The 27591-nt window shown below is 44.8% G+C and overlaps 1 protein-coding gene across 3 annotated transcripts in view; it reads right to left on the bottom strand.

Moving 5' to 3' along the window:
- Positions 1-27591, bottom strand: part of RPS6KA2 (ribosomal protein S6 kinase A2) — a 356259-nt gene that overhangs the window by 115643 nt on the left and 213025 nt on the right. For all 3 annotated transcript variants that reach the window (XM_030928285.1, XM_030928283.1, XM_030928284.1), the window contains 2 exons: positions 10182-10298; positions 3072-3153 (listed from right to left, as the gene is read on the bottom strand). In XM_030928285.1, coding sequence (XP_030784145.1) covers positions 3072-3153; positions 10182-10298 — 199 coding nt within the window. The remainder of the gene's footprint in view (positions 1-3071; positions 3154-10181; positions 10299-27591) is intronic.

Here is a 27591-nt window from a genome sequence, read left to right as displayed (position 1 = left end):
ATCATGCTATCTGACTTCAAACTATACTACAAGGCTACAGTAACCAAAAAAGCATGGTACCGGCACCAAAACAGACATACAGACCAATGGAACAGAACAGAGCCCTCAGAAATAATGCCACACATCTACAACCATCTGATCTTTGACAAACCTGACAAAAACAAGAAATGGGGAAAGGATTCCTTATTTAATAAATGGTGCTGGGAAAACTGGCTAGCCATATGTAGAAAGCTGAAACTGGATCCCTTCCTTACACCTTATACAAAAATTAATTCAAGATGGATTAAAGACTTAAATGTTAGACCTAAAACTATAAAAACCCTAGAAGAAAACCTAGGCAATACCATTCAGGACATAGGCATGGGCAAGGACTTCACGACTAAAACACCAAAAGCAACAGCAACAAAAGCCAAAATTGACAAATGGGATCTAATTAAACTAAAGAGCTTCTGCACAGCAAAAGAAACTACCATCAGGGTGAACAGGCCACCTACAGAATGGGAGAAAATTTTTAAAATCTGCCCATCTGACAAAGGGCTAATGTCCAGAATCTACAAAGAACTTAAACAAATTTCCAAGAAAAAATCAAACAACTCCATCAAAAAGTGGGTGAAGGATATGAACAAACACTTCTCAAAAGAAGACATTTATGCAGCCAAACACATGAAAAAATGCTCATCATCACTGGCCGTCAGAGAAATGCAAATCAAAACCACAATGAGATACCATCTCACACCAGTTAGAATGGCAATCATTGAAAAGTCAGGAAACAACAGGTGCTGGAGAGGATGTGGAGAAATAGGAACACTTTTACACTGTTGGTGGGACTGCAAACTAGTTTAACCATTGTGGAAGACAGTACTGTGATTCCTCAAGGATCTAGAACTAGAAATACCATTTGACCCAGCCATCCCATTACTGGGTATATACCCAAAGGATTATAAATCATGCTGCTATAAAGACACATGCATACATATGTTTATTGTGGCACTATTCACAATAGCAAAGACTTGGAACCAATCCAAATGTCCATCAATGATAGACTAGATTAAGAAAATGTGGCACATACACACCATGGAATACTATGCAGCCATAAAAAAGGATGAGTTCATTTCCTTTGTACAGACATGGATGAAGCCGGAAACCATCATTCTGAGCAAACTATCACAAGGACAGAAAACCAAACACCACATGTTCTCACTTATAGGTGGGAATTGAACAATGAGAATACTTGGACACAGGACGGGGAACATCACACACTGGGGCCTGTCATGGCGTGGGGGAGCGGGGAGGGATTGCATTAGGAAATATACCTAATGTAAATGACGAGTTAATGGGTGCAGCACACCAACATGGCACATGTATACATATGTAACGAACCTGCAGGTTGTGTACATGTATATTTCAACTTAAAGTATATAACAAAAAAGTTCACTCCAAAAAGCATGGGTTAAACTATGTTACAATTGATAACACTGAACTAAAAACTCAAGTGCCTATAATAAACTAGAATGTCCCACCTAAGACTTTTGTGTACCTAAGAATGACTGGGACATCTTGTTTGACAAGTCATATATCTAGGCCTTGTTTCTAAGAGATGATGATTCGATAGGTCAGGAGTGGGGCCTGGATCTGGCTCTGTATTTATAACAGTCCCCTCCCCACCCGCAAACACACAGACAATTCTAATCAGGTCTAGCCAAAGTGGTCAACTTCTGCATTTTCTTACCATTGGTTGTGTTGGTAAATGTCTACCAGATTTCTCTCCCCTACAGAAAATTTCTCCTTAAGTCCCACGGACCTTCTAATTCACTTGGAAGAGTCCTTTTCCTCCTTTGTATACCTAAGTGGTTTAAAGTCTGTACATATGTGGTCTATGCATTTTTTGTCCTTATTGTTGGTGACAGGTCCTTCCCAACACACATCTCATTTCCTCGGCTAGACGGCAAGTGACTTGAAGGCAGAGAATGACATATTTGTACTGCTCGGACACTGTTGCCAGACCTGATAATTCAAGTGCTGCCTTGATATCTCCGAGCCTCACGGGGCCCCAAGGCCTCCACCTGAGCTCCCTGCTCTACCAAGTGTGCCCCTGCCCAGAGAGAAAGGCTCCCTGCCCTGCTGGTTTCCCCATAAACTGAACCAGCTGCCCCTATCCAGCACCCACCCTAAAAGGCTTCAGTTCCCTGCCAGCCCACAGAATCATTCCAATAAGCCAGCCACACCTTCTGCAGAAACCAAGGGCCACGTGACCCTCCTGTTCCTAGGAAGCCTGTCTCTCATGGTCTTGGCACCTAAGTGCAGCCCCCGTGGGGCCCTGTGTGGCATGGGGTGCCCTCCTCCCCAGGGGTCAAGTTTATGTAACTAATAAGCTGCTGTCAGTTCATTTGTCCAGTGCCCGGCGCTGTGTGTTCAATCATCTTGCTCTGTTTAGGGCAGGGGGAGGTTCCCTGTCTCACCAATGGAGTGAATAGGAGATGACAGGTGCCCAGCTAGTGATGGGCTCAATGACTGTTAGCCTGGAACAGAGATGTTGGATCACATCCTGACTCTAATGCTGCACTCAGTGCTCATCCCTCCCTTGCAGGATGGGCGTGCAGAGGAGCTGGGCAGACACCGGTGTTTCTCATGTCCAGCCACTGGGTCAACAAAGGAAAACAACCCAACCCAACCCAACCCAACCATGAGTCATGTTGTATTTAAAAAGCAAGTGACGCCGTTGGCCTTTCAGTATCGAGGCTGGTTTGTCAGGCCCCATGCAGCCCAACAGCCTGCTCGCAGCCTGCTGCTCTGCTTTCCAAATGCCGCTCCACGGCAGAGCATATGTGGGAGAATGGTATTTACGCAATAAAGCTCTTATCTGACAATTGTGGAAACTCTGCAAGGATATTTGAAATATTCATGGAAATGTTTATACTGTTTATTATCAATCAGAGACATCAATCAGAGTGCTCATTTAGAGACATCTTCAGAAATCGTGAACATTAAATGGAATGAATATTTCCTCAAATAACGGAGTAGAAATTGCAGTTACCTGTCCTCAGAAGCAGCTGACCCTCTGAAGCCCTTACCTTTTAGGGTGGCTTTCTTAAGGACCTTCATGGCATACAGCTGCCCAGCATCCGACCCCTTCACCTTCCTCACCAGGAACACCTTAGCAAGAGAAAACGGAACATCAGAAACCCGTAAGACTTCAAATTCGCTTTCCTTATTGGATTTGACAAGGGGATACACGAGGAAGTTTAGAGCATTTTCAATAAAACAAACACTGTAGAAAATTTAAAATTTTCTCCAACATCGAGGCTGCTGGAAAACGCTCAAGTTCCTATAGCGCTGTGGTGAACATCACTGTGTGTCTGTATGAAGAAGCGTCACTTGTTTTTGATATTGGTAACTTTGCATTTTGTATCAGAAATACTACCACCCCTTACTTTGAAGACCAGCTGTTTGGAAAAGCAAACAGGAGTTTTAAGGGAGATCCTTTGGTTTCAGTATCCCTCTGTAAATCCCTACTGAGACATAGTGCTGAAAGGTATTACCAATCACACAAAACAGGCTCTATGCGATTTTCAAGAAAAGCTACTTTCTCTTACTTGAACTGTCTTCACCCAAATTTTAGCTGTGAGTAGCTTAAGAGTTCCTTTCTAATTGGCTCTTACATATACTTATGGATATTTGACAATACTTTCCGAAATTCATGTTGATGTGTATCACTGAGAAAAACAACAAAAAAAGGTAATTGAGAGCTTGAGTTTAAATTTGTATTAGTGATTTTTGAACAAACTTAGTAAACAAAACTAGAGTTCCTTTGTATAAAAAAAACTTGCATGCAAATTAAGAAAATAGTACTTGATTTTCTTAAAAGTGTTTTCCAATAGATGCAAACATCTGCTTGCATGATGGAGATGACACAGGCACACGGCGCACTGGTGTGGCTGCCCACGCAGTGTGGCTGGAGGGCCGAGGTGGGGTGGTTCCTTCCCAAAACATCTCCTTTACTAAGCCTCAAAAAGCCAGAAAGACCGGCCACTATAGATGCCTTTGAGATGTTCTAGTTCCATGGAAACTCCAGGTGGCCCAAGTGAGCATACGTGTGGAGCAGCAGGCTCACGTGCCGTGGGCAGAGCGACGTGCCCAGGACCTTTGCACTCTTGACTCCCCCAAGACTGGAGGGGCAATGTCTAGACACTCACTGAGTGCAGGGGCTCTAGGAGCAGGGGCTGCCAGGGCAGCCAAACTGGAGGGAGACCAACCAGCGTCAATTCTGTAGGCAGAAATAAAGAGGGACCGGGAAGACACAAGGTACCAGCACAGGCACGAGGATTCACGGAGTTGCTGTATGAGTGTGATGTTCTCACCATGTGCCCCTGAAGTGACTCCTGACCCTACTGCTGCCCTGCCATCCGTCCTGATCACCATCATTACTGAATCACAGTCCCTCCCCAGGGGGGAATCTTCTAGACAATGTCCATGGGAAAGCACCCCCAGCCCCCCTACCCAGGGTGCAGGACAGTACAGCATCATCCTGTGCGATGAAATGCTGCCTCTCAGACCCAATTAGGTCCCAGAAAGTCACAGGCACACCCTCTTCTCCCGGGTTGTGGACTATACCGTTATCAACAGTTAATATTCATCTCTGGGAGATGTAGAGTGTGTGTGTGTGTGTGTGTGTGTGTGTGTGTGTGTGTGTGTCTCCCCAAAGCTGGATAAACAAGCTTGCGATGCAGACCTGGGGCAATAGCTGGGGCGTCACTCTCACACGCACTGTGGTGGGAGACACAGGCACAAGCCCTTCTTGGGGCTTGGGGTCCCATGGCTGTTGCTGGTACACCCACTGTAGCCCTGGAAGTTACTGTACATGGAAGGACTCTGCTCATGGTGCTCCCTCTGTGCAGTGGGCGAGCTTCCTGACAGGCAGGTAGAGATGTGAAGGCAGTGGTCTGAGGACAGGAGTTTTGCAGAGATAAAAACATTATTGCTTAACTCTTGAGATCTTCTGTTTTGAATCACGGGAAGGTCACATGCCATGCACAGTTTTAGCTTCCATCTGGTGCAACTCCTTTCATTTCTCCAGCCCGTCCGTGTGCCTAATGTCCCTAGGTTGACTTGGTTAGTGGTGCTGTGGAGATCGGGACCAGCCAGGACAGTGCAGGGAGGAGGCAGGCCCAGCCCAGGAGTCCAGGAGCTGGGCAAGGCTGCGTGAGCATCCCGCTGCTGGAGAGGCCACACTGGCAGAGAGGAACCTGGGTCCCAAAAAAGACCAGGGGGTGGGGGGTGGAACAAGGGACAGTTGTGTTTGTGGCAGGGACGCCACATTTTTCCGGCATCCTGCAGGTAAGTTGGGCAGTGACATCAGTGAGGGCAGGAGTGTACCTTCCTGGCCTAGGCAACGAAGAGCAGGTGCAAAACGTTGCAGCTGCCGCTCCCTGCCGTGGCAACTGCGGACACCTAGTGTGGGACAAACTCAGCAATCTGGTCACTGAGTCACTGTGTGGAAGATGGAAGCCACGGCAGTTGCTCCAGCCCATGGTGGACTTTGGTTTGGTGACAGATAAATCTATCCATTCCATTACGGCAAAGCTGACACGTTAGCTCCCAAAATGAGGCATTCTTATAATCAGAAAACAAAGGGCCAGGTTCAGCGGCTCACACCTGTAATCCCAGCACATTGGGAGGCTGAGGCAGAAGGACCACTTGAGGTCAGGAATTTGCAACCACCCTGGGCAGGACAGCAAAACCCCACATCTAGTAAAAATAAAAATAAAAACTAGTTGGGTGTGGTAGTGCATGCCTGTAGGCCCAGCTATTCGGGAGGCTGAGGTGGGAGGATCACTTGAGCCCACGAGTTCGCAAACAACAAGCTCCTTCTTTCAAAAAGGGAGAACTCTGAAGAAAAAGGAAGCAAGGTACAGGAAGGATTTGTGTTTGGACGGTCCGGCCTTCGGAATATCCTGAATGGGTCTGTACTTTCTATACCTCTGCACTCAACCCCTAACCCATAAGAAGTATGACTGTAGAAACTCAAAGAGCAGAGGAAGCCCATTCCACTCAAGTCTGAACCAAAGACCAAGTCCGCATGGGGCAGCTGCCAGTTAAGATTTGGTTTAAATGATGTCAAATTTTGCATAGGTCTTGACACATGAAACTTTTCTCTCTTGTATGTTAGGCCTTAAAGACGAGATGACTGATGGTCACGGCTAGTGTTCATGCTTATCTGTTCTGAAGAGAGAATTCTACTTTTGTTTTTTAAAAGAACGGGAAAAACTCCATCCTACCAATGTCTGCCAAGCTTCTCTGTGGCGCCAGCTACTGCGAATTCCTGCAGCAGGTGCTGCCCGACTCACAAGCAGAGGACCCAGCAGAGGGGAACGGCACCTTGAAACGAGCAGCAAAATACAGCAAAAAATGCAAAAATGATATCGGTAATGAGTGCGGCAACTTGCTGGTCTGCAGCAGGGGTCTTGACCCTTGGGCGCCGTGCAGTTCCCTCTCCCTCTCTGCTGTCATTCTTGTCACTGAAGATCAATTTTAATGTAGTGGAAAAAGTTCCAAAACAACACTGTAACCTTGAGCTAATGCAGGCACTGGGTCTTTAATACTTAACCCAGTGGGCGCTGTGTGTAGCCCCCTCATTTCATTTTTAGAACTGCCTCTCCAGCAGCTTGGTGTGCTGCATTGCAAAGACTCTGCGACCTGGCAACAGGTGTGATGTCACTCTGAACTGCCTCACAATGTCATGGATCACCGTGATCTGCTGATTCTCTCAGCAGAATTCTCAGCTCTCTCAGAACTGGAAGGTTGCTGTTGGGCTGCAAAATCCTTCGAGAAGGAGCCAAATGCCCGCGTGCACTTCCAGGAGTTTTGGGTAACAACTGCCCCCAAAAGGAAGACATTTAAAGACCTGTTCTTATCATGCTACCAGCAGAGTCATAGAAAGCAAGGATGTTTTTAAAACTTTGGTTTAGTTCCTTTTTAGAATGCAGGAATCATAACCTACAGTTCATTCTCCAGAATATTTTAAAGGAAAAGAGGTTTCCTATCCTACCCCTGGCACTTATGCAAATAAGGAGCAGGTGAGGAGGTGGGACCAGGGCAAAGCCACTTTCCCAGCCTGGGGGTGGTTCCCACACCTCCCTCCTCTGAGCTCACAGGGAACATTGGATCTGCACCCCTCATTTCAACACTGAACAAGCTTCACCATCTTTCATTGCTTTCCTGATTCAAGCTTGAAATTGCTTTTCATTTTGAGGATAAGGCTCTTTTCTGTGCTTTTCTCTGGTCCCAAGCACCACCCATGGACCTGCTCTCTAGAGAGCAATGAAATCATGATGGCTTCGCCCTGCAGGACTGAGCTCAAAGCTCAGAGACGCCTCCCTGCTGGTGGTAAGTGCGGCTTCTGCCACAGGAACAAGCTTATTACGGCTGATCACGCAAACAGCAGTGACTTCGGAGAGCCTAAGCGGCTCACACAGGCAGGCAACGGGACAAGTCACTCGATGGCTCCTGGCACAGTCTGAAGTCAGGAGCTGGCATCAGTGCAAAAGTCTAAAGGGAAGAAACTGCATGTCATCCATTTCTGCATCTCCAATGTCATCATTAAATAAGAGAGAAAGAATGGAGTGGCTCAGTGACAGGCGACTATGAGCCCTGTTGAAGGACTCGGCTCCCAGGCCAGGCCTGCCCTGGGACGTCACATCCAGATTCACGCCAGGTCTTTGCTCTTTGGAGCGGAGGCAGGAGGTGGACACCTGAGGAACAGGTGCTTTCTGCAGAATGAGGAAATTTAGTGTTGTCCTTCTGTCCCTGGTAGGTGCAAAAGGGAAGACGACTCTTGCGTAAGGTTGTGTTATTTGCATGTAGAGAGGAGGAATACAGTAACATGGGGCATTAGAACACACAGCTTCTCCCTCTCTTGTCATCAGTTCTGCTTAAATTAAAAAAACTCACCACAAACTAATCTATGTGGACAAATACAATTTGTATCTGTGACTCTCTAGTGACTGATACTAGGCTCCAACCTTCCCTGGAAATGTCTAAGCAATGTTTTCGAGAATAATAACTCTTCTTTCCAGAATCCAGCTCACATCAATCCATGGAGCAGACCTAAGCTTCCCTTCCCACGCCAGCCCCAGCCTGGACCTGCTGCCCCGCCCCTCACACCAGCTCTGGACAGGCGTTACCAGAGTTGGCCCATTCCGTAATCCCTGGAGGTCAGACACCCATGGGCACTGCCACTATCTCATCCTTCTCTTTCCCCTACCTACTACTGTTCTTGAAACTTTACTTTTTTATTCCTCATATAATAAAGACACAAGTAAAGATAAAATTAGAAGTGGTGAAAAGGCTGGAAAGGAAAGGGACAGAGTGTTAGGAACATTATCATTCCAACGGGATTCTGCCAAACACCATGATTTCACTTGTTTTCCAAAACATGTTTGTTTAAAGCAAAATTAAAATTCAAAATTTGAAATCTGAACGAGGGAGCTGGAAAAGGCTTTCTCCTTTCATCTTTAATACCCCAGTTTTCTGAGGAGGACATTGGTAAGATTCACTCTGTAACAGAGCCCAGTCAACCAAAGCCCCCCAGACACTTCCTGGGCCTCCCCTGTGGGACGTATTCCAGCACTCCTTCCCTCCAGATCGAGACGATTCGGCCAATGCTCTGCTTCCACAGGTGGAATCTGTTCTCAAACAACACATGGGCAGCACCCTTGAAAGGTGGAAAAAGGAAAGAATGCTTGCTTGTCTCTGTTTTCAAATCATGGAGAAAATTACTCTCCTCTCTCTTTTTTCTCTACATTTCTAATTACTAGTGAGGCATTCCACTACCACATTACACAGGCTCTGCCTTCTGTGATTTTGTGCTTTTTGGTAATGGCTATTTAACATTGTGAGAAACTGAAATCTTCATCCCCCTATTTCATAAACGCCATATGAACTAGCCATATTAAATAGAAACTTTTTTAGGCCCAAAATATTGCCGGTAATTTCCTATGGTTTAATTGAGCGTATTTTGTGTATACATCATATAAACACACGTTCCTTCCACATTACCACGTAGAAAAGAGAAAGAGAAAAGAAAAAGATATTTTGCATTACAAGCATGACAAAAGATAAATTTTGCAAACAATCCAGTTCATGCGGTCTGTAGGATTATCCAGAACACTAACGTACTATTTATTCTACACTTAAATTAACAGGAGCCACATGCATTTTGGCACAAAGTCATGTGAAGAATGCAAAGATTTGGTAAATGTCTACATACCACACAAAAATAGTTACTTGAAAGAGCCAGGGCTGTTCTGCTTACATGTAAGGAACGGTTGGCTTCACGGTTTATTTCAGGCCCTTATGTTCTAGAAATCAAGTTGTCAGAGGCTATATATTTCTAACAGCTAACCCAAGGAGGCAGAGAAATTAGCATTGTGCTGGAGTAAGTCACACGTCATTGTAATTGAAGAGCGTTATTGACATATTGCTGTATGTGGATGTGGCATTAAATGAAGAGTTAACTATTTCTCATTTCCTGAAAGAAATTAGCTTTTATTGCTGCAATTTGAAGGTGGAAAAAAAGGAAATGAACAATTCCACTGCACAAGTACATCTTAGGCAATGGCTGGGTGGGATTCGTGCCCTATTTACTCCATGGAACAACTGTATAAAGTAGGTTTGATCCTCTCCATTTAGTGGGTGGGGAGGCTGAGGCTTCATGAGGCAATCACGCAGGGTGAGGAGGGCAGCAGGCTGCAGACCCCAGCCTTCCTGGCCCCTGTGCCCAATCCAGAGGAATTGATTCTTTTTCTTTTTTTTTTCTTCTTCTCTTATTTTTTCTTTCTCTGGGGAAAACAGCTGTCAGAATGCACTTTCAAAGATACGTTGGCTCAGGTCAATAACCCTCCTCACCTTGGTGATGATTTACCAAGAGCCAATGCTCTTGGTAAAGAGGGAGCAAATGTGCATGTGATGGCTCCAGCGGTACATGTCCTCACTTGGCACGGCCCAGCCCTGTGCCACTGGAATTCTGGCTGTGCAAAGTGAGGCCCTGGTTCTGACCTGTCCAGGTTCCCATGATCACAGCCCTGCAGGTGAGGACTGCCTGCAATTTTCATCCAGAGGGGCTCTGTCCAGGTGTCCTTTGTGTTCAGGAATGAGACTCAAGAGCCAGCCAGGGCTGAACTTACCTTTCCATAGGATCCTTGTCCTAAAACCTTCAGCAGCTCAAACTGGGAAGGGTCTGCCTTCTCAAAGCCCTCCTTCACATGATGGCTGATGTCAATCTCCTTCACAATGCCTTCCTCCTGCAAGAGAGCAGCACGGGTGAGAAATACACTGCAAGGAGTTCCTCTGAGTCGCTCACAGTTCCCCCCTTCCCTGACTTTACCATGAGCTGGGTCTGTTACGGATTTTAGAACTGGTGTTTAAAAGTGGAGACACCATTTAGTTTTTTTATTTTATTTTTATTTTTTAAGATGGAGTCTCCTCTCTGTCTCCCAGGCTGGAGTATAGTGGCTCGATCTCGGCTCACTGCAACCTCCACCTCCCAGGTTCAAGCAATTCTCTTGCCTCAGCCTCCCAAGTAGCTGGACTACAGGCGCCTGCCACCACGCCCAGCTAATTTTTGTATTTTTAGTAGAGACAAGGTTTCACCATGTTGGCCAGGATGGTCTTGATCTCCTGACGTCGTGATCCACCTGCCTCGGCCTCCCAAAGTGCTGGGGTTACAGGTGTGAGCCACCATGCCCGGCCCGTTTAGTTTTATGGAATCACCTTGGTGACATGTGCAGTTATCGTGTGCACCCCGTGGGCCTTCACAGTTTCTTTTCTGCATGGACTTTTGTCATTTGGTCTTATCAGGACTTCAGAAAAATCTAAGGGTACTCTCAAAGAAATCTATTTCTGGGCAGAAGTTCTGGTACGATGAATATACCAACTACGGAACAAAATGACACCAAAAGGACATTGATGGGTTCCTAGGTGGAGAAGTGGTCTGGAAAATGCAGACAGCTTGTTTTCCTTCTCCTTCTGATTCACACTATCCCTGGTATGTTTGTCAAAGCTAATGCAAAGAACATGTCATTGCCATCCCATAGGTTATATTTCAGAAGAAGCAGTCAGGTGAGATTTTCCACCAGCCCAGAAAGCAAGATTTCCCTGTAGGAGAAAGAGTCTATAAGTGAAAACACTGACAGAAAACACTACAAATTTTCATCACAGAGCTTCCTGTCCCCAGAGTCACATGACTTCCCTTGTAAAGGGGTAGGCCATCTGCCCAAGTGCCAGGCCCTGGAAATGGAACACTGGAAAGGAGGTGTTTCTCCCAACATGAGACATTCGAGCCCAACTGTTCCTTGAATTTCTCTCCGTATTTCTCTGAGATTTCCATTCCACTATCTGTACATTCGTACATCCCTTTCTACAGTTTTACCACAGGGTGAGGGGCTAAAAAGCTTCAGAAACTGCTGGCTAAAACGCACATCCAAAAACAGCGACCAGGAATTGTATGCACAGCGTACTCCGGGAACCAGGGGCCTCTCATTCATCATTGCTTCTTTTCATTAAGAAACTGTGAAGTGGAGATTTTCTCCTGAGACTCAGCTTACACATTAATAGCTGGAAGTCACAGAGGTGGGTTTCACATCAAGGACTGACCTTGAAGCCAAGTGCTTCCACCCTCTGTTTTCGTCTAAGAGTGAAGACTTTCAAATGAAATCACACTAGCAATAACTTACATGATAATGCTTGAAAAATTCAGTTTCTCAAAACAGTTACTTATAAATCTTGCTATATTACCTCCATGTTACAAATACAGGCACATATAAAAGCAGATGAGGTGTCTGAGCCGTGGAAACTCGCAGCGGATTAGAGGCCTATGCAGGTATCTATGGCTTTTCCATTCTCACAGTTAAAGGAAACACTTCCGTCTCCATATCGTCAAAGATTCTTTGCTATTTTTGTAAAAACAGTGGGTTTTTTTTTTTGTTTGGGAAAACAATGAGTATAGCCAGAATTGACTCTGTTTAATCCATCCTGAGGTTCATATGAGTGCAGTTGGAAGATGCAGAATTACAATTTTGTTGCTTCATAATTGCTTCTTGAATGAGTAAGTAAAAATGCTAGAGGCACAGCTCAGCCAATGGGCATTATATTTAGATGCTAATTTGTGAGCGAACATCACATTTTAAGCCTTTCTTCCCTTCATAGCACAGGCTTACTAGAATTGCAGGACCATGCTAGCCACTGGAGACTGTGCAGATTTGTGGTGAAATCTCCTGGTTTATGGAAAGGGACATAAAAACGAGACCCTCGGGGATCCACATGTATCACTGCCTGTGAGAACCACTACCGTCCACGTGGCTGCTGGAGATGGCTTCCTGCACAGAAAACAAAGCCAGGAGACCAAATTCAAAAACATTCACCATAGAAACATACATGCTATCTTTTCCTGTCATTGACCTACTAAAGGAAGAAAGAAATTGCAGACGATTTGTCATTTAAAGAACAACAAAATACTCCTGTTACTAAAACACTTTCCTCACAATGTGTCTGTTAACATCCTCTACCTACAGGACTAGCATGCACTTGAGTCATCCAAACCCCAGCCTCCCTCCCAAAATAGCTCCCATCATGCAGCTGTGTTAAGGCGACACCCACACCATGAAAAAAGGAATCACCCCCAAAGCACATCCTTCTGTGACTTCATGTTGGTAATGTGAGCATGGCAACGGCGGCACTGCAGAACAGAAAGTAAAATTCAACACTGCCCAGAGGTGTGGGGCAGGGGAGGCACGAGCTGGCCAGGGAGGCTTCGCGATGCAGCCACCACCCTTTCCTGGGGCACGTTTCCCAGCCCTTGTGTATGTTTCCTAAAGATTTCCATTCCTTTTTCTTCAGCAGCTCTTTGTGGAGGGTCTGAGGCCCACAGCTGTGGTGAACGAGCTCGTGCAGTCCCAGGGGTCCTGGCCCCCTTCACTGCCTTTGTGGGACATGCCTTTGTGGGACTGGGCTCTGCGGCAAGAATGACAGCATCCAGGCCACCATGCTGCCTGGCCATGGACGCTGCTGGCACCTCGGGATTCCCATGAGTGTCCCCCTACTCCCAGTCAGTCCGCTTTTTAGGCTGGCTTCACACCTTCCTAAGCACATCCGAACTGCCATCCCCTGTTGCCTCCTGCCTTCCGGTCCACGCCACACCCCCACCTCTACTGCAGAAGTTCTCCTTCTTGAGTCATTTCTTTAACGTTTTGAATCAAAGCCTTCGACGCGGATATCTCATAACATTTCAGATTTTGTGCAGATTCTTGCTGTCAAAGTATTTAGAGCAAATGTACCTGAAGTATGTACATAATTTCATCTCCTAAAATGACACAAAAAACTCCAGTTTTCTTCCCTGATAATATTGCAATACAGTTAATTTCTCATTTCAAATCAGTAAGGTTTTTAACAGCAAAGCATCTGAGGTGTCAACGGAAAAAAATCCCCAAGAGTATCACCTTTTAGACTTCAGAGTTCTGCCTTCGCAGTGACATTTTAGCTTGAACTTGCCTGAGGATGCTTAACTTTCTTTTTCACTTTCCCCAAAACCAAAACAAAACAAATCAAAACAAGATCTGGTGTTCCATGGACTCGGCGTGCACTCAGGTCTGTGTGAACAGGAAACAGCCAGATGAAGCCCCAGCACCATAGGCCTGGGCACTGCTGATGGCAACCGTCTCTGGACAGTCCTGGTTTCTGGATCCCTTCGTGACAACTGCCCTAAGGGGCAACTAGCATGAAAATGTTATTCACATTTCGTTTTGAAATACGTGTCTTTTCTGTTTTACAAGGCAGGTAATTGTATCTAGCACTTGAGGAGGATTTGCATGCAATCCCTTAGGAAGATCACGTCTGTTCCTGAATCCGCTGCATCCATGGCAGGAGCATGTGGTTTCCAGCACAGCTCCTGTAAAACGGTATTTTTAAAGCTAACTTGAGAGCTTTGGGAGGGGGATAAGCAACAATTCCGAATATTTTGTAACGTGAGAAAGAAAAACTGGAGGTATAAACCGTTTAAATGATGTTTGAATGTGACAAATCGTGACAAGGAATTTTTAAAATTCCTGCAGAGCTGCACTCAAAATTCCAATGACTGCAAGGAAGTCCCGGGCAGGTATTTCAGCAGCTGATGGGAGCGGCTGGGAAGCGGGAGCGACAGGGAGAAAGACGAGGGAGGTCGGCCACTGTGGCCCTGCATGCCTCTCTCTGGGCCAGTCGCCTTCTTGGTTCATTTCCTCTGTTCTGAATCATTTGTCCTTCATGTCATTGAAGGCATAATATTTATAAAAAGTGCAAATTAAAAGTTGTGGAATATTAATAAGGACATAGGAGACGAAATAGGCGACGAAATAGGCAAGGGCTCACACTACTTCCAAAAAAGGACAGAGGCCATTCTAGAAATCACGGATTCACGTGTAGGATATTCATTTCCAGAATAATAACAGAATATAGTATTACACAGGTGGTTTTATGAAAATGTGGAAAAGAACAAGGAAAGCACCTTATCTCCAACTCGCAGGTCCCATCAAGCCAGCACTGTTCTGCTGCTGATGGCGTGAACAGATGAGCAGGTGGACAAGAGTCTGGCTTTGAGGGCAGCATTGGTGGAGTCCCTCCTGAATCCCAGGTGACAAAGAGGCTGGCATCGTATAAAGGCTTAAAGACAGAGCACCGCATCGCAAGTCATTCTCTCAAGGCACAAAAGCCAGACACACTTGCCCAGGAACAGTATCGTGTCCTGGAGGTTCTGAACATATGAATGTTGTATGTTGCCCACCTGCTTCAGAATCACCCCAAGAACTTGTTAAAATGCAGATTCCAGGTCCTGGGCAAGGCCTCCTGGGTCTGGAATCTCTGAACTTGGCTTCACCTAGAATCTGACTTTCAGTATCTCACCAAAGGCGCCCTTCTCAAGTCATCCAAATCTTACCCGTTGCTAAATCCAGTGACCAAATTTCCATCCTCCATACCACTGGGCATGGCTGTTCACCTCCTCTTGCTTGAAACACTCCCTTCACCTGGATCCCAGTACATCCTTCTCCCTTAGGTTAGCTCCCATCTACCCCTCTTTCTGTGTCTGCCAAGGTCACCTTTCCCCTGGGCGCAGTCTCTAGCCTTTTGTCTCCATGTAGTTATTGGAACCTCGTCCTGTCTCAGGGCTTTACATACCATGTAAATAAACACTGATAACTCTCAAATCTCAATCTCCAGCAGGGGCTGCTCCCAGAGGTCCGGTTCTAGAGGCCCATCACAGGTAACTGTCCTGAGTGTGTGCATGTGTGTGTGCACACGTGTACCTGTGGAATGCACATACATGAGTGCATATGTGAGATAGACAGGTCTTGTTCTGGCTTTTTCTTACGTTGGGATGGAGCTCCTTAAAGTCCCAGCTTTATGCAGGCAGTGGGGCAAGAGGTCTGCCTGGGGCCCGCCCTGGGATTTGTCACCAATTCCCCTGCCCTGTGAGGCTGTGAACAGCCAAGCTCCGGTTCACCAGGTTGTCACCTGGCCTCCCGGAGAAAGCGGGCTTTATCTGTCTCCTTCTCGGGTTCCCTGCTCTAACACAGGGTTTGGCCTCTGTGTATTCCTTACTCACTTCCCAGCTCACTCACACTTGTAAATATTCTCGAAGGGGTGCTTGATCCAGGACTTTCAGTTGTGTTTCGTATGAGGGCTGACCACACCTAGTCTACCATGCCGCTAGAATGGAAGTTCAGGAATGCTTTTAAAGGGAGAGAAGATTCACTAAATGGCTTTTTAGCCTCTTCTGGAAAGGAAAGACAGCAGCACACTTGCTGACAAGAGTAGAGGGGTGTCTGTGTAGGAACAGTCCCCGGAGAGTGAGTGCCATCTGCGGCACAACTTCTGATAGCTTGGGGGTCCTCGGCCTTTGGTTACCCTGAAAGCTGGCTGCACCAGTGAACACATGCCACCTATGACAAAAATCCTCCAGTAGGCCGTTTTTGTGATTACTAACATGAAATAAAAATAGCTAGACATTTGAACCACAGACGCTAAGAACCAGAAGGAATCTCCCATGTAGCAGGTTGGGCATCTTCCTATTCAAGGGACCAGAATTCAGATCATCCGAGGCCCGGGACCCAGGCTCCCAGCAATGCTGCTTCCATTCTGACCAGGGCCTAGGACGTTTAGAGCAGTAACGGCTCGCGAATTCTGGGGCCTTCTCTGCTCTTTCAACTGCCCTTTCTGCGTCTCCGCAAATGTGTCCGCTTTTGCTGTTGTGAGCAAATGTGAAATGAAATGATGGGACCAGCTGCAGCTGTCCAATCAATTCCTTAGGAAACCATTTCTACAAAAAGTTTCCCTTCCATTTCTAAAAAGCTAAATATAAGTGAGCCATTTAGTACAGCAGAACCAGTACCCTCAAGAATGGAAATCAGGCTGGTGACATGGGCGCCTGCTGGAATCTAGGTGAAACAAAGATGGCTTAATTTAAGAGGAATAAATCTGCCACAAAATCATAGGAGGAAGGGAAGCAGGAGAAGGAAAGAGAAAGGAAAATACCGGATGCCATGTCAAGATCGCAGATAGAAGTGCTGAAATTTCAGGAGTGTGACCCTCTCTATTTGATAGAGGGCAGGCCTGCTCAGTGAGACAAGGTCTCCATTTCAACCCCGGTCATTTTCAGAGTTTGAACTGCGTCTATTCGATGCAATGCTCAAATGGATGCCGCAGAATCCGCGGAGCGAAGGCAATGTGCAAGAACAGGGCTGAGTTCTGTGTTCTCATCCACCCTAGAATATCGCTTTTTCTTTTTCTGACCAAAGAAAGTGATTTAGCATCCAAGAGTAGTCACTGCAGTCACCGCACGCACAGTGACAATCCAGGAGTGGGCTGACTGCTGGGGCTCCTTTCCTCTTCGGGGAGAAGTCTCCGTGAAGCTACTCACTGAAGCTCCTTGGAACTGAGGCTGGGCTAATAATGTAAGGTTCCTAGAACACAGCAGCACTGAGTGGACAGAGATTATGGGAAGAAAGGAGGAGAAGCAGCAAAACCAGGCTTGGCATTTCTCTCCTTTCTTTTCTCTTTCTATTCAAACTTGCCTTTCTGCCTCCCTACCCCGTCCCTGTTCGCTTTAGTGACTGAGGAGAGAGGAACCTCCCCAGGACGCTTCCTCTCTGGTTTTAATTAAACCCTGCCACTCCGCCACTGTTTCTGCCTTCGCCTTCATTGCCTGTTGTTCCCGCGGATTATTTTGCCTTCCCTTCTTCTCAGCCCTCAGTCTCTGCTGGTATTTTTATAAATCACAGTCAATGCAAATTGGACTCTGAAAGCTGTGCTTATAAACGGTGACTGACAGATGGAGCGCCACTTTTGCAGGGGCCTCCTTCCCACAGAAAAGACGTGCAAAGAGTGGAGAGCCAGGGCTTCCTGCACACACGTGGGCTCCCAGTCCTGACACCGGCCATTCTATGGGTGTGCTCTTTCTAATAAATCCTCCAATCCTTAACCTCCCTAGGAAACGTCAGTGTGAAGTTGTCACGGAAGCTTGGGGTGTTGGTGTCTGACATGGTGTTTTAGGTATATGGCTACATGACCCCTTCCACTTCATCTTGAAAATTATCCTCAATGATTTGCTTTATAAAGACTCATTACTAGCATCAGGGAACGAGACAGTAGCTACTGACTGACATGATGTATTAAGATGCACGGGAACGATCTCTGAGAAGCCTCACACTTGGGGAAGATGGAACACACATGCAGGTTAGGTCAAAACACAGTGTTTCCTCGTGGAACAGCTTTAGATGGGACCATCTCCGGTCTGGGCAGTGGGATGAGTGCCTAAAGGGGCTGAATACATCTGTATTATTTAGCATGACTTTAAAATAATGCCAGGTAAAAACCCACAGAGGGTGACAGTGATACCAGGACGCATGCCTGGTGTGCACCAAATGGGACATTATTTATGCTAGTGTGTCACCCTGACTTGGAAAACTAATAAATTTTTTTTTGTCTCTGAGATATATAATATGAAACTGCACCAAGAGATGAGAGAAAACTGATAACACAGGATTTAAAATCACAAGTGGAAAAACCTACATTATAATAAACTACATCATCAGTATAACCAAGAAAACTATAGTCATATCCCAGTGAGACCTATGGGGATAAATTTCCTATTTCTTTAGCAGAAAAGGAAAAACAGAATCTCTACAAAGATCATCTTCTCCCAGACTCAGTTATCTACATGTTTCCAATGTGAGCTCCTCATTCTTTGTCAAAAGCAACATGTTGGTGAATGTTTGGTCAATACCTTTACCAGAATAAGTTGCTGAAGGCTGCAATGTTTCCGTTAGGCAGAATAAAAAGTGCTGAGTCAACTGGTATGGAAAGAAAATGCACATCCCAAGAATGCCCAGCTGCTGGGAACTCTGAGCGCTTCTCACACTAAGTTAGTTTCTTTTCTTTTTCTTTTCTTTTCTTTCTTTCTTTCTTTCTTTCTTTTTTTTTTTTTTTTTTTTTTTTTTGAGACAGGGTCTTACTTTGTCGCCCAGACTGTAGTGCAGTGGCACGATCTTGGCTGACTGCAGCCTCAACCTCCTGGGCTCAAGCGATCCTTCCACCTCAGCCCTGCAAGTAGACAAAATTAGTTTCTTTTTCAAGTGTACTGAGGACAAACGCAAGGCTGTATTGATCAGACCGTTCAGACACCCAGTAGAGGGATGCTTGCTGGGGTAAGAGAGGCCAGTGACGTGCATCCACCTCTCCAGCAGCTGAAACGGGAGTGTGCACGGGACCAACTTACTCTACAGCACTGCAACACCACCGACTTAGAGGAAGGCAGTTTGGGCTCTGCAAGGAAAAGCTGCTTAAGTAATGGATTTTTTTAAAACAGTCCACCAAATCCATGGCAATAGATATCACAACCGATGGGGTGATGGGGAAAGTCTCATCCCCAAAACGGTTCTGAAAGGTGGGCGGCTGAGTGCCTGCTCCCCGGCAGTGGTGCCGGCCGCCGACTCGTCATGCACGGTGTTTGTGATCTCGATGAGAGCCGGCAGAGCAAAATTGTTAGACTGCAAATCAGGATGAATTATTCAAATTGATAACATCTTGGCAAATGGAAATGATGTGCTAAAGGATCAGAAGAGGCCATTCTGGAGGGAGAGTGATGGCGGCGGTTGCTTAACCCATGGCACGTGTGCAGCACAAGGTCATGTTTTCGGAAAAACAATAATTGCGCCTTATATGGAAATTTATATTAATTGTGATAGAGAGTAGTCAGCTGCAATGCAGGAAAGGATTGCAAGAAGAACTGAGTCCATGTTTCAGAAAAAGAAGTTTCACTGTGAGTGGAAATGCACCTGTCCTATGGGGCAGACTGGCGGGCCCTGAACAGAAAGCCTGCTTCTATTCTGTACAAATTCCATGGTCGACCAATGGCATAACGTGCACACCTTCTGACACAGGGATCTCACTCCTCAGAATTCATCAAAAACATTTACACATAGCAAGCTGTAACATTATTTATAACAGTGAAGAAATAAGAAACAATTCAAACATCCAGCAAGTGGAGAAGAATAAGGAAAATGATGATCTATCCACCAAATGAAAGTTTATGTGGGCTTTCAGAGTGATTATGCTATTTCCCATTACTCCAAAGAGATGAAATACTTACATATAAAGTAACAAAACAAGTATAGTATCTGTGTGTCAAAAATTATGAAACACTGTTGGAAGAAATCAAACACATAAATAAATGGAGAGACATGCCATGTTGACAGCTCAGAAGAGCCAACATGGTAAAGATGTTAACTGTTTACAAATGCACCTGTAGGTATGACACAACCCCCATCAAAATCTGAGCAAAGGTTTTTTTTTAAGTATAGATAAGTGTATTCTAAAATTTCATGGAAAAGCAAAAGACCTATCATAGCCAATTTTGAAAAACACGAAAGTGGGAGGAATCTCTCTACAGATGCTAAGGTTTGCTACATAGTTACAGTAATCAAGACAGTGTGCTATTGGTGAAGGGGTAGACACACAGATCAATGGAATGGAATAGAGGACTTAGGAATAGAAGCATTCAAATACACTCAGCTGCTTTTGGAAAAGCAATTCAATGGAGGAAAGGCAGCCTTTTCGACAAATGATGCTGGGGCACTGGACATTCATAGGCAAAGAAAAAAAAAGACATTTGACCTAAATTCCATCCCTTATACAATAATTAACTGAAAATGAACCACAGACATAAATATAAAACATAAAGCTACAGAACTTTTAGAAGAAAACATAGGGGAAAATTGTCCAAACTTAGGGCTAGGGAAAAATTCTTGGACCATGATTCATCAAAGAAAAAAATGAAATCAAACTTCATCAAATTTAAAGCTTTTGTTTTGCAAAGACTCTGTGAAGGAGATGAAAAGACAAGCGATAGAGTGGGAGAAAATGTTTGTAAACCACACGTCCAACAAAGGTTCTATATCTATAATATATAAGGAATTCTCCAAAGTCAACAGTAGAACAAAACAAACAATTCATTAGAAAATGGGGAAGAGAAACAAGCATTCATTTCACCACTGAAGGTACACAGATGACAAATAAGCACACGAGGATATACTCAACATCATTAGTCATTAGAGAAGTGGAGAGCCGCAATAAAGTATCAGTACATACCCCTCAGAATTGCTAAAATAAAAAAAAAAAATGGTGATAAACGTCAAACGCTGGTGAGGATGCAGAGAAACTGGACCTCGTACATTGCTGGTGTGAATACAAAATGTTCCAGCCACTGTAGAAAACAGTCTGGTTAGTGTCTTACAAAACAAAATATCCCAGCAAACGTACTCCAGGGCATTTATCTCAGGGAAATCAAAACTACGCTCACACAAAAACCTGTATTCAAATATTCATGGCAGCTTTATTTGTGATGCAAAAACTCGAACAGCCCAAATGGTCTTCAATGAATGAATGGCTCAACAAGCTGCAGTACATCACCTCATGGAATACTATGCACCAATGCAAAGGAATAAACTACTGTTAGTCACAAGTTTTATGAATCTCCAGAAAATTATGCTCAGTGAAAAAAAGCCAATCTCAAAGGATTATACAATGTATGATTCCATTTACGTAACATTTTTGAAATGCAAGATTATAGAGGTGAACAGTTTAGTGGTTGCAAGAGGTGAGGGATGGTTGGTGTCAGAGTGTGTGTGTGTGCACATCCATAAAAGGGTACCATGAGGGATCTTTGTGGTGATGGGACAGTTCTATATCTTCAGGATGGTATTGCCACAAATCACATGTGATATATTTGCAGAGAACGCATATACACACACATGAGTACACGTAAAACTGGTAAAATATGAATAAGGTCTCTTGATTGTACCAAATGTAAAATTCCTGGTTTTCATACTGCCCTGTGGTTGTACAAGGTGGAGCCCAGCTGAAGGACAAAGGACCTCTGCCACGTGTTTTGCAGCTTCCTGTGACTTTATAATCATTTAAAAATTTTAAAAATGGTAAAAAGTGATTTTTAAGTCTATTTGGCAATATTGAAAGAGCTTTGTTATAATTTAAAGAAAGCAGAAAAATAAACGTCATGTATATGATGATTACCATGACATTTTTACAAGGGAGGAAAAATATTTATGGAAAATACATCAAGATATTAGAAGTGATGGTATTAGAAAATATAAATGATTAATTTTCTCCCCTTTGTTTTCTAAATTTCCTATACAGAAATAGAAAACTAGCCAAGTTTCTGCATAAGGACATTTAAAATGATAAACTATGTGACATTCCCTTTGTTTACTCACTGCTATCCTATCCAGCTGCACTGAACTATAATGGAAAGTTCAGGCAAAATTAACTGTGAGTTTTGAGAAGCAAATAAGATCAAACAACTTGCTGCAAGGGAAAAAAAATGGAAAACAATTTGGATATCATTTCTGGATCAAAGAATAAACTTACTAATTGGTAAAAAAGAAAGACTCAATATTTTTAAAGCTATTAACATTTTGTATACTCAACACACAAGATTCCTCCTGTGCATCAACATGGAATTCCCAATCAGTGTGCAGATGGCGAACATGAACGCATGCAATATGGACAGCAACATGCACTTCCCAGCACCACAGGCAGCCAGGGAGGCAGTTAATAGATTTTTTTCCTGGGAGGTGGGTGTATCTAAGGGTGGGTGGCAACAATTTACTGGAAACTGACAAAAGAACTTGTTTAAAAGTGAAATTAGGGCCAGGCGTGGGTGGTGGCTCACGCCTGTAATCCCAGCACTATGGGAGGCCAAGACGGGTGGAATATGAGGTCAGGAGATCAAGACCATCCTGGCCAACATGGTGAAACCCCGTCTCTACTAAAATACAAAAAAATTAGCCGGACATGGTGGTGGGTGCCTGTAGTCCCAGCTACTCGGGAGGCTGAGGCAGGGGAATTGCTTGAACCTGGGAGGCGGAGGTTGCAGTGAGCCGAGATCGCGCCACAGCACTCCAGCCTGGCGACAGAGCCGGACTCCATCTCAAAAAAGAAAAAAAAAAAAAAAAAAAAAGAAAGTGAAATTAGGTACTACTCTCTGTAACACTAATTAATTAGACAACTGAGTTAAGTGTGTTAAGTGTGATATATTTATTTCTTTTACATTAAGTAGTTTTCTAGATATAAATATGAAGGGTTCAATTTTTTTTTTCTTTCAAAGTCATTAGGATTAACTCAAGCAAAACCAGCGACGGTCCCTTTTGTAATGTGTGTGTGTGTGTGTGTGTCAGATACTCCCTTAATCTTTGAAGGAAGGTTCAATGTGAATGGTATTCTCCAATGCATAAATGAGATACTTGGGGCGATGGACGAGAACTACTTCTGCAATACTCCCTGGTCCTAACCACTTTTTCAGTTTCCTGCTAAAAGCAGATCATTCCAGTTCTCCTGAGAGAGGTTTTCGAATGTGGCCAGTGGCGTTTCAGAAGATGTGTGGTACGTGGCAGCCCCTGCTGTGTGCGCTATTTCCTATCCTGACGATTCTCACAAATGGAAGCCATATGAAAAACAACCAACACTTCACAATTAGGTTCAAATGATTTCAGAGGGAATGTGCAGATCATCTCTTAGCAGTTTCCAAGACTGTTGAAAAGATGAAACTTTTGGACAAAAACCTCATACAAAGGAGTTCACTAAATGACGGTTCTTCTTTCTTTTCTTTTTAAACTAAGTTATTCTACGTTTTAAAAGATTATGAAGCATTTTGTTGAAAAACTATTAGATATGGTGCAAATGGCCCCGCCAGCCCACTGGGCATCTGATCACCCTCCATCCCTGAGCATGCAGGATGGTCAGAGCTAGAAGGACTTGGCACAACACAATAACTCGAAAGGAATTAAGCTGAAATGCACACATGCAGTAGGTTTTGCCAATATGAGCTAAAAATTACAGATTTCCAAACAGTCTTGGGCACAGATAGGGTATTTCAAGTGAGGTGACCAACCGAAGTAGTTTACACAGCACAATGCCCTTTCAGACTGTCCTTATGACACAACTTAATTCTATCAGCGTTTCCATTGTCATTCGCAAGCACCACAGACTGACAGGCTGAAGATCCACACCTGGTGGATTTCATCTACCTAGAGATCCTTGTGACCCAGTGCTGCTCAAAAGCAGGTCTCTGACCCCATAAACTCTTACAGGGAAAATCAGGGGCTGTGCATGGATTAAATACAGTCTCAATTCTCAATTTCATGGGTCTTTGACCCCTCACAGGACAGGACACATTTTGTACTAACGTCTGCTTATCTCCTTCTACCTTGCAAAGTGTCTGTCACCATCTTTCCTCAGTCTTTGTTCAAGGAATCAATGAAAACTTGTGAAATGGTTTAGAGCAGTGCTTGGCGGTCCCCAGCAGGCCCTGCTCAAATGCTGGGCTGCAGAATCACCCCGTGGCATGGCCTCACCCACACGACGACAGCCAATCCCTCTGTGTGGTGAAAGACATGGGCTTGAGAACTTTCTACACTCCAGAAGCCATTACTGGCACAACATACAAATGTTCAAGATCAAAAGAAATTGTATTATAAAAAATTTTTTTTCATCTACCCTAGCTTGAGGTTTGGTAAAATGCCTTGGCCGCATCCCCCAATCGCAGGTGTCCTGTTCTGCATCTGGACTGCACGCCTGGCCTGGGAGGGACTTCAGAGATGGAGGAGACAATCCCAAAAGGTTTCTGAAGCTCTCACAGTCACATACCAAAAAGTCCACTATTTATTTTAGAAAAAGTGATCCGGAAACTTGGTTAGGAAACCCATGCATTGAGGATGCTATTTCCAAATTGCTAAGTAAAAAGTGTATCATTTCCTATGCACAAAGATGACCAGCTCTTTTTCAGTAGCATAGCAGGGATGGGCCGACAACCACGCTGATCCCTGGAGGCTAATGTGGGCTCTATCCTGGCAATGGCCACAAGTGCACAATGGCTCTCTACGGATTCTGCAGTCTAGCTTTGACATTGATCCACTAGGTTTTAGTGACAGCTTGACATCTGAATGGTTTATTATCATTAGCATATGAACACACACTTAGATAATATTGCTGAATGTAAAATTCTCAAGGTAGGCTCAACTCAAACCCTGGAGGAAGCATGTGTCTTAGCCACTTACTTATTTTTGGTTTTTGTTTTTATTTTTGAAACAGGGTCTCACTCTGTTGCCCAGGCTGGAGTGCAGTGGTGCAAACATAGCTCACTGCATCTTTGACCTCCCTGGGCTCAAGGGATCCCCCCACGATAGCCTCCCGAGTAGCTGGGGCTACAGGTAAGTGGCACTATGCCTGGCTAATTTTTTTGTATTTTTTTTGTAGAGATGGTGGTCTCACTATGTTGCCCAGGCAGGTCTCAAACTCCTGAGCTCAAGCAATCTGCCCACCTCGGCCACCCAAATTGCTGGGGTTACAGGTGTGAGCCACTACGCCCATCCTCCACTTACTCATGTTTAGTCCCACTTTTTTTTCTTAAACGCCTTAATGCAAGAAAATGCTTGGGAAAGAAACAGGAGTCACTTAAAAAAAAAAACGGCACCCACTCGTGGTGTTCCCGAGTAGCACACTGCCTGGACAGAGCGGGAAGGACTCACAGACAACTCGCTGACCTGCCCCCAGCCCTCTTTCTCTGCTGGCTCTGACGTGGACCAGTGAGCCCTGACTCAATGCTCACATATTATCACAAGTGCAGCTCATCCCAGTGTTGAGCCATTGCTGAGCCAAAGACAGGGCACTGCTTTAAACAGACTTGGCTAATTCCTGCACCCATTACACGCTGATACATTAAAAAAAGAAAGCCAGCCTACTATCATCTGTTTTCAAATGTTTCCAAATTGCTCTTCTTTCTCAGAATGACAGCTTTGGAACATTAGTACAAACCCCCACTGAGATTTGCATCCGTATTCTTGGATCTTACTCAGAACTTAGCCCTGCTGAAAAATACACAGTTAGGTCAAAGTCTGTTCATGGGAAACTAGTATGCGTATCTCAGAAGGAGCTCTCACCTAAAGGCTACCCCAAGGCAGTGGCTGGAAACTGCACCAAGCCCTGTGTGTATATCTGCCTAGCTGTCTGTCCGGAGAAGAGTATTTGGAATTTTCTAGTGCGGTTCTTGGCGCTGCCATCACTGAAGCAACTGATGCAGTTCGTAAGTTCAACTTTCTGCTACTTCTTCCCACAGAGTGACATATTTTTCTTATTATACTTACAGCTTTTCAAATAATGATGACCTGAGAAGTGACTGCTACCCCTTTCCCAGAAGTAAAAGATCTGCAAAATTTTGCTTGTTCAAGAACATTTTAGCTTCTGTTTCAAGTCTTAAGACGAACATATTCCCAGACTGTCAGGACAGTTTTATGAAGCTGAATACGATATAAAGCTTAACCTGCCCCCTTTTGTTGTAAACATTGGATGCAAAGAAGAATTAACCATGGAACTAGAAGCTGCTGACTGAATAAAAATCCCACGGGAATTTCTGTTCCCTTTCTATTCCTCTTCCCAGCTCCGGATGTGCATCCTGTGTGGGGGACAGAGAGAAACGTTCAGGGACAAAACCTGAGTCACGAGTTCTGATGCGATGTGAGAACTTGCGGCCGGCATGCGGGTGGCCATTGCGGGGGGTCCCACTCCAGCACAGGACTCCATCCTCCTCCACTGCAGCCTGAAAGCAGGGAGCAAAACCAACCTGCTGTCTGAAAGGGTTTTGTTTTTCAGTCTTTTTCGAAGCAAACAAGTCTGACCTTCCATCCCTAGGAAAAGCCTACTTATGATGAGAATTCTGACCTCGACATGAAGAGACACTGCCCAGACCAGCAACTCCACAGCAAGTCAGAAATACAAAGACTGCATGTGTGCTCAGGGCCCACCACGTGAAAAATGTCTCCAGTTTTACAAAGGTCAATTGGTAACTTACAAAACCTGATTTTGAGATGACTTTAGGAAACTGTTGCTTCTATATTTTTTCCCTACAGAGCTAGAATACTGTTCAAGTGACAGCAGAAAACATCAATTCCCTAAACTCAAAGTAAAAATTGATGATTTCTTGGTGTGTGCTGTTGCCCACCCTGTGTCCAAGTGTTCTCATTGTTTGCAAGGACAGAAAACCAAACACCGCATGTTCTCACTCATAGGTGGGAATTGATTTCTCTAGCAATTTGGGCTCAAAGACACTGTAATAGCTTGAACCAGGAACATACATCCTAAGCGGGTAAATCTGTTTTCTTCCCGGGTACATGGTAGGTTTTACAATGGGAAAAGGGACTCCTCCTCAAAGTCACAGTTATTTTTACATCTCTTCGTAAGCGACAGGGGTGAGAAGAATTGCATGCCGACTTCTGGACAGGAATACAGTTCTAAGCAGCATGCATCAGGCTGCACTCTGGCCCATTTCCTTGTTGCAAAAAGTCACGTAGTTCTAGACACTGACCATCTGCACCCCCACTGTTCCAGGATCTCTGACCTTAGAGCCATAAAGCTTTTGTTTAAGGATCACTTAAGATGTTTTTCAGACCCGGAATTCCAGCAGCCAGTTTGAAGACCCCCACAGGGGAATGGGATTGGCGGAGAATATAGCTTCTTTCTCTCCCTGTCCCACGAAGTCACCCTGTACTCTTCCACAAATCAACGATCTCCACACTTCAGCCACTCCAAAAGCCTCAATCCTAACCCCAAATTCCTCAGGGAGGTGGATTTGAGGTTCTCTCCCATTGCCTCGTTCAGGGACCCTACAATTGAGCCTCTTTCTCTGCTGCAACCCAGTGTATCAGTGTACGGACTCCTGTGTGCATCGAGCAAGGAACCTATTATGGTTACATTTCCCCAGTCACCTTTCATGTTTGAGATTTCATCATTTGGAAAGGTGACACAGAATCATCATGGAACAAGGGCATCCTTCTCCCCACCCAGACAGGTCCTTCATCCTGGTGTCATCAGACAGGTGGGCTGCCGTCACCTCACTTGTTGGTAAAAAATATACTTTAGGCAGACTGTGGGGGAAAAGGAAGAAGACTAGGGAATGCTGTTTTAGGAAGGACGGCCCGGGGTGGAGGTGATGGGGAGTCC

This window comes from Rhinopithecus roxellana, chromosome 4, assembly GCF_007565055.1.
Source record: "Rhinopithecus roxellana isolate Shanxi Qingling chromosome 4, ASM756505v1, whole genome shotgun sequence".
NCBI lineage: Eukaryota > Metazoa > Chordata > Mammalia > Primates > Cercopithecidae > Rhinopithecus > Rhinopithecus roxellana.
This window is presented reverse-complemented; position numbering and strand designations above follow the sequence as displayed.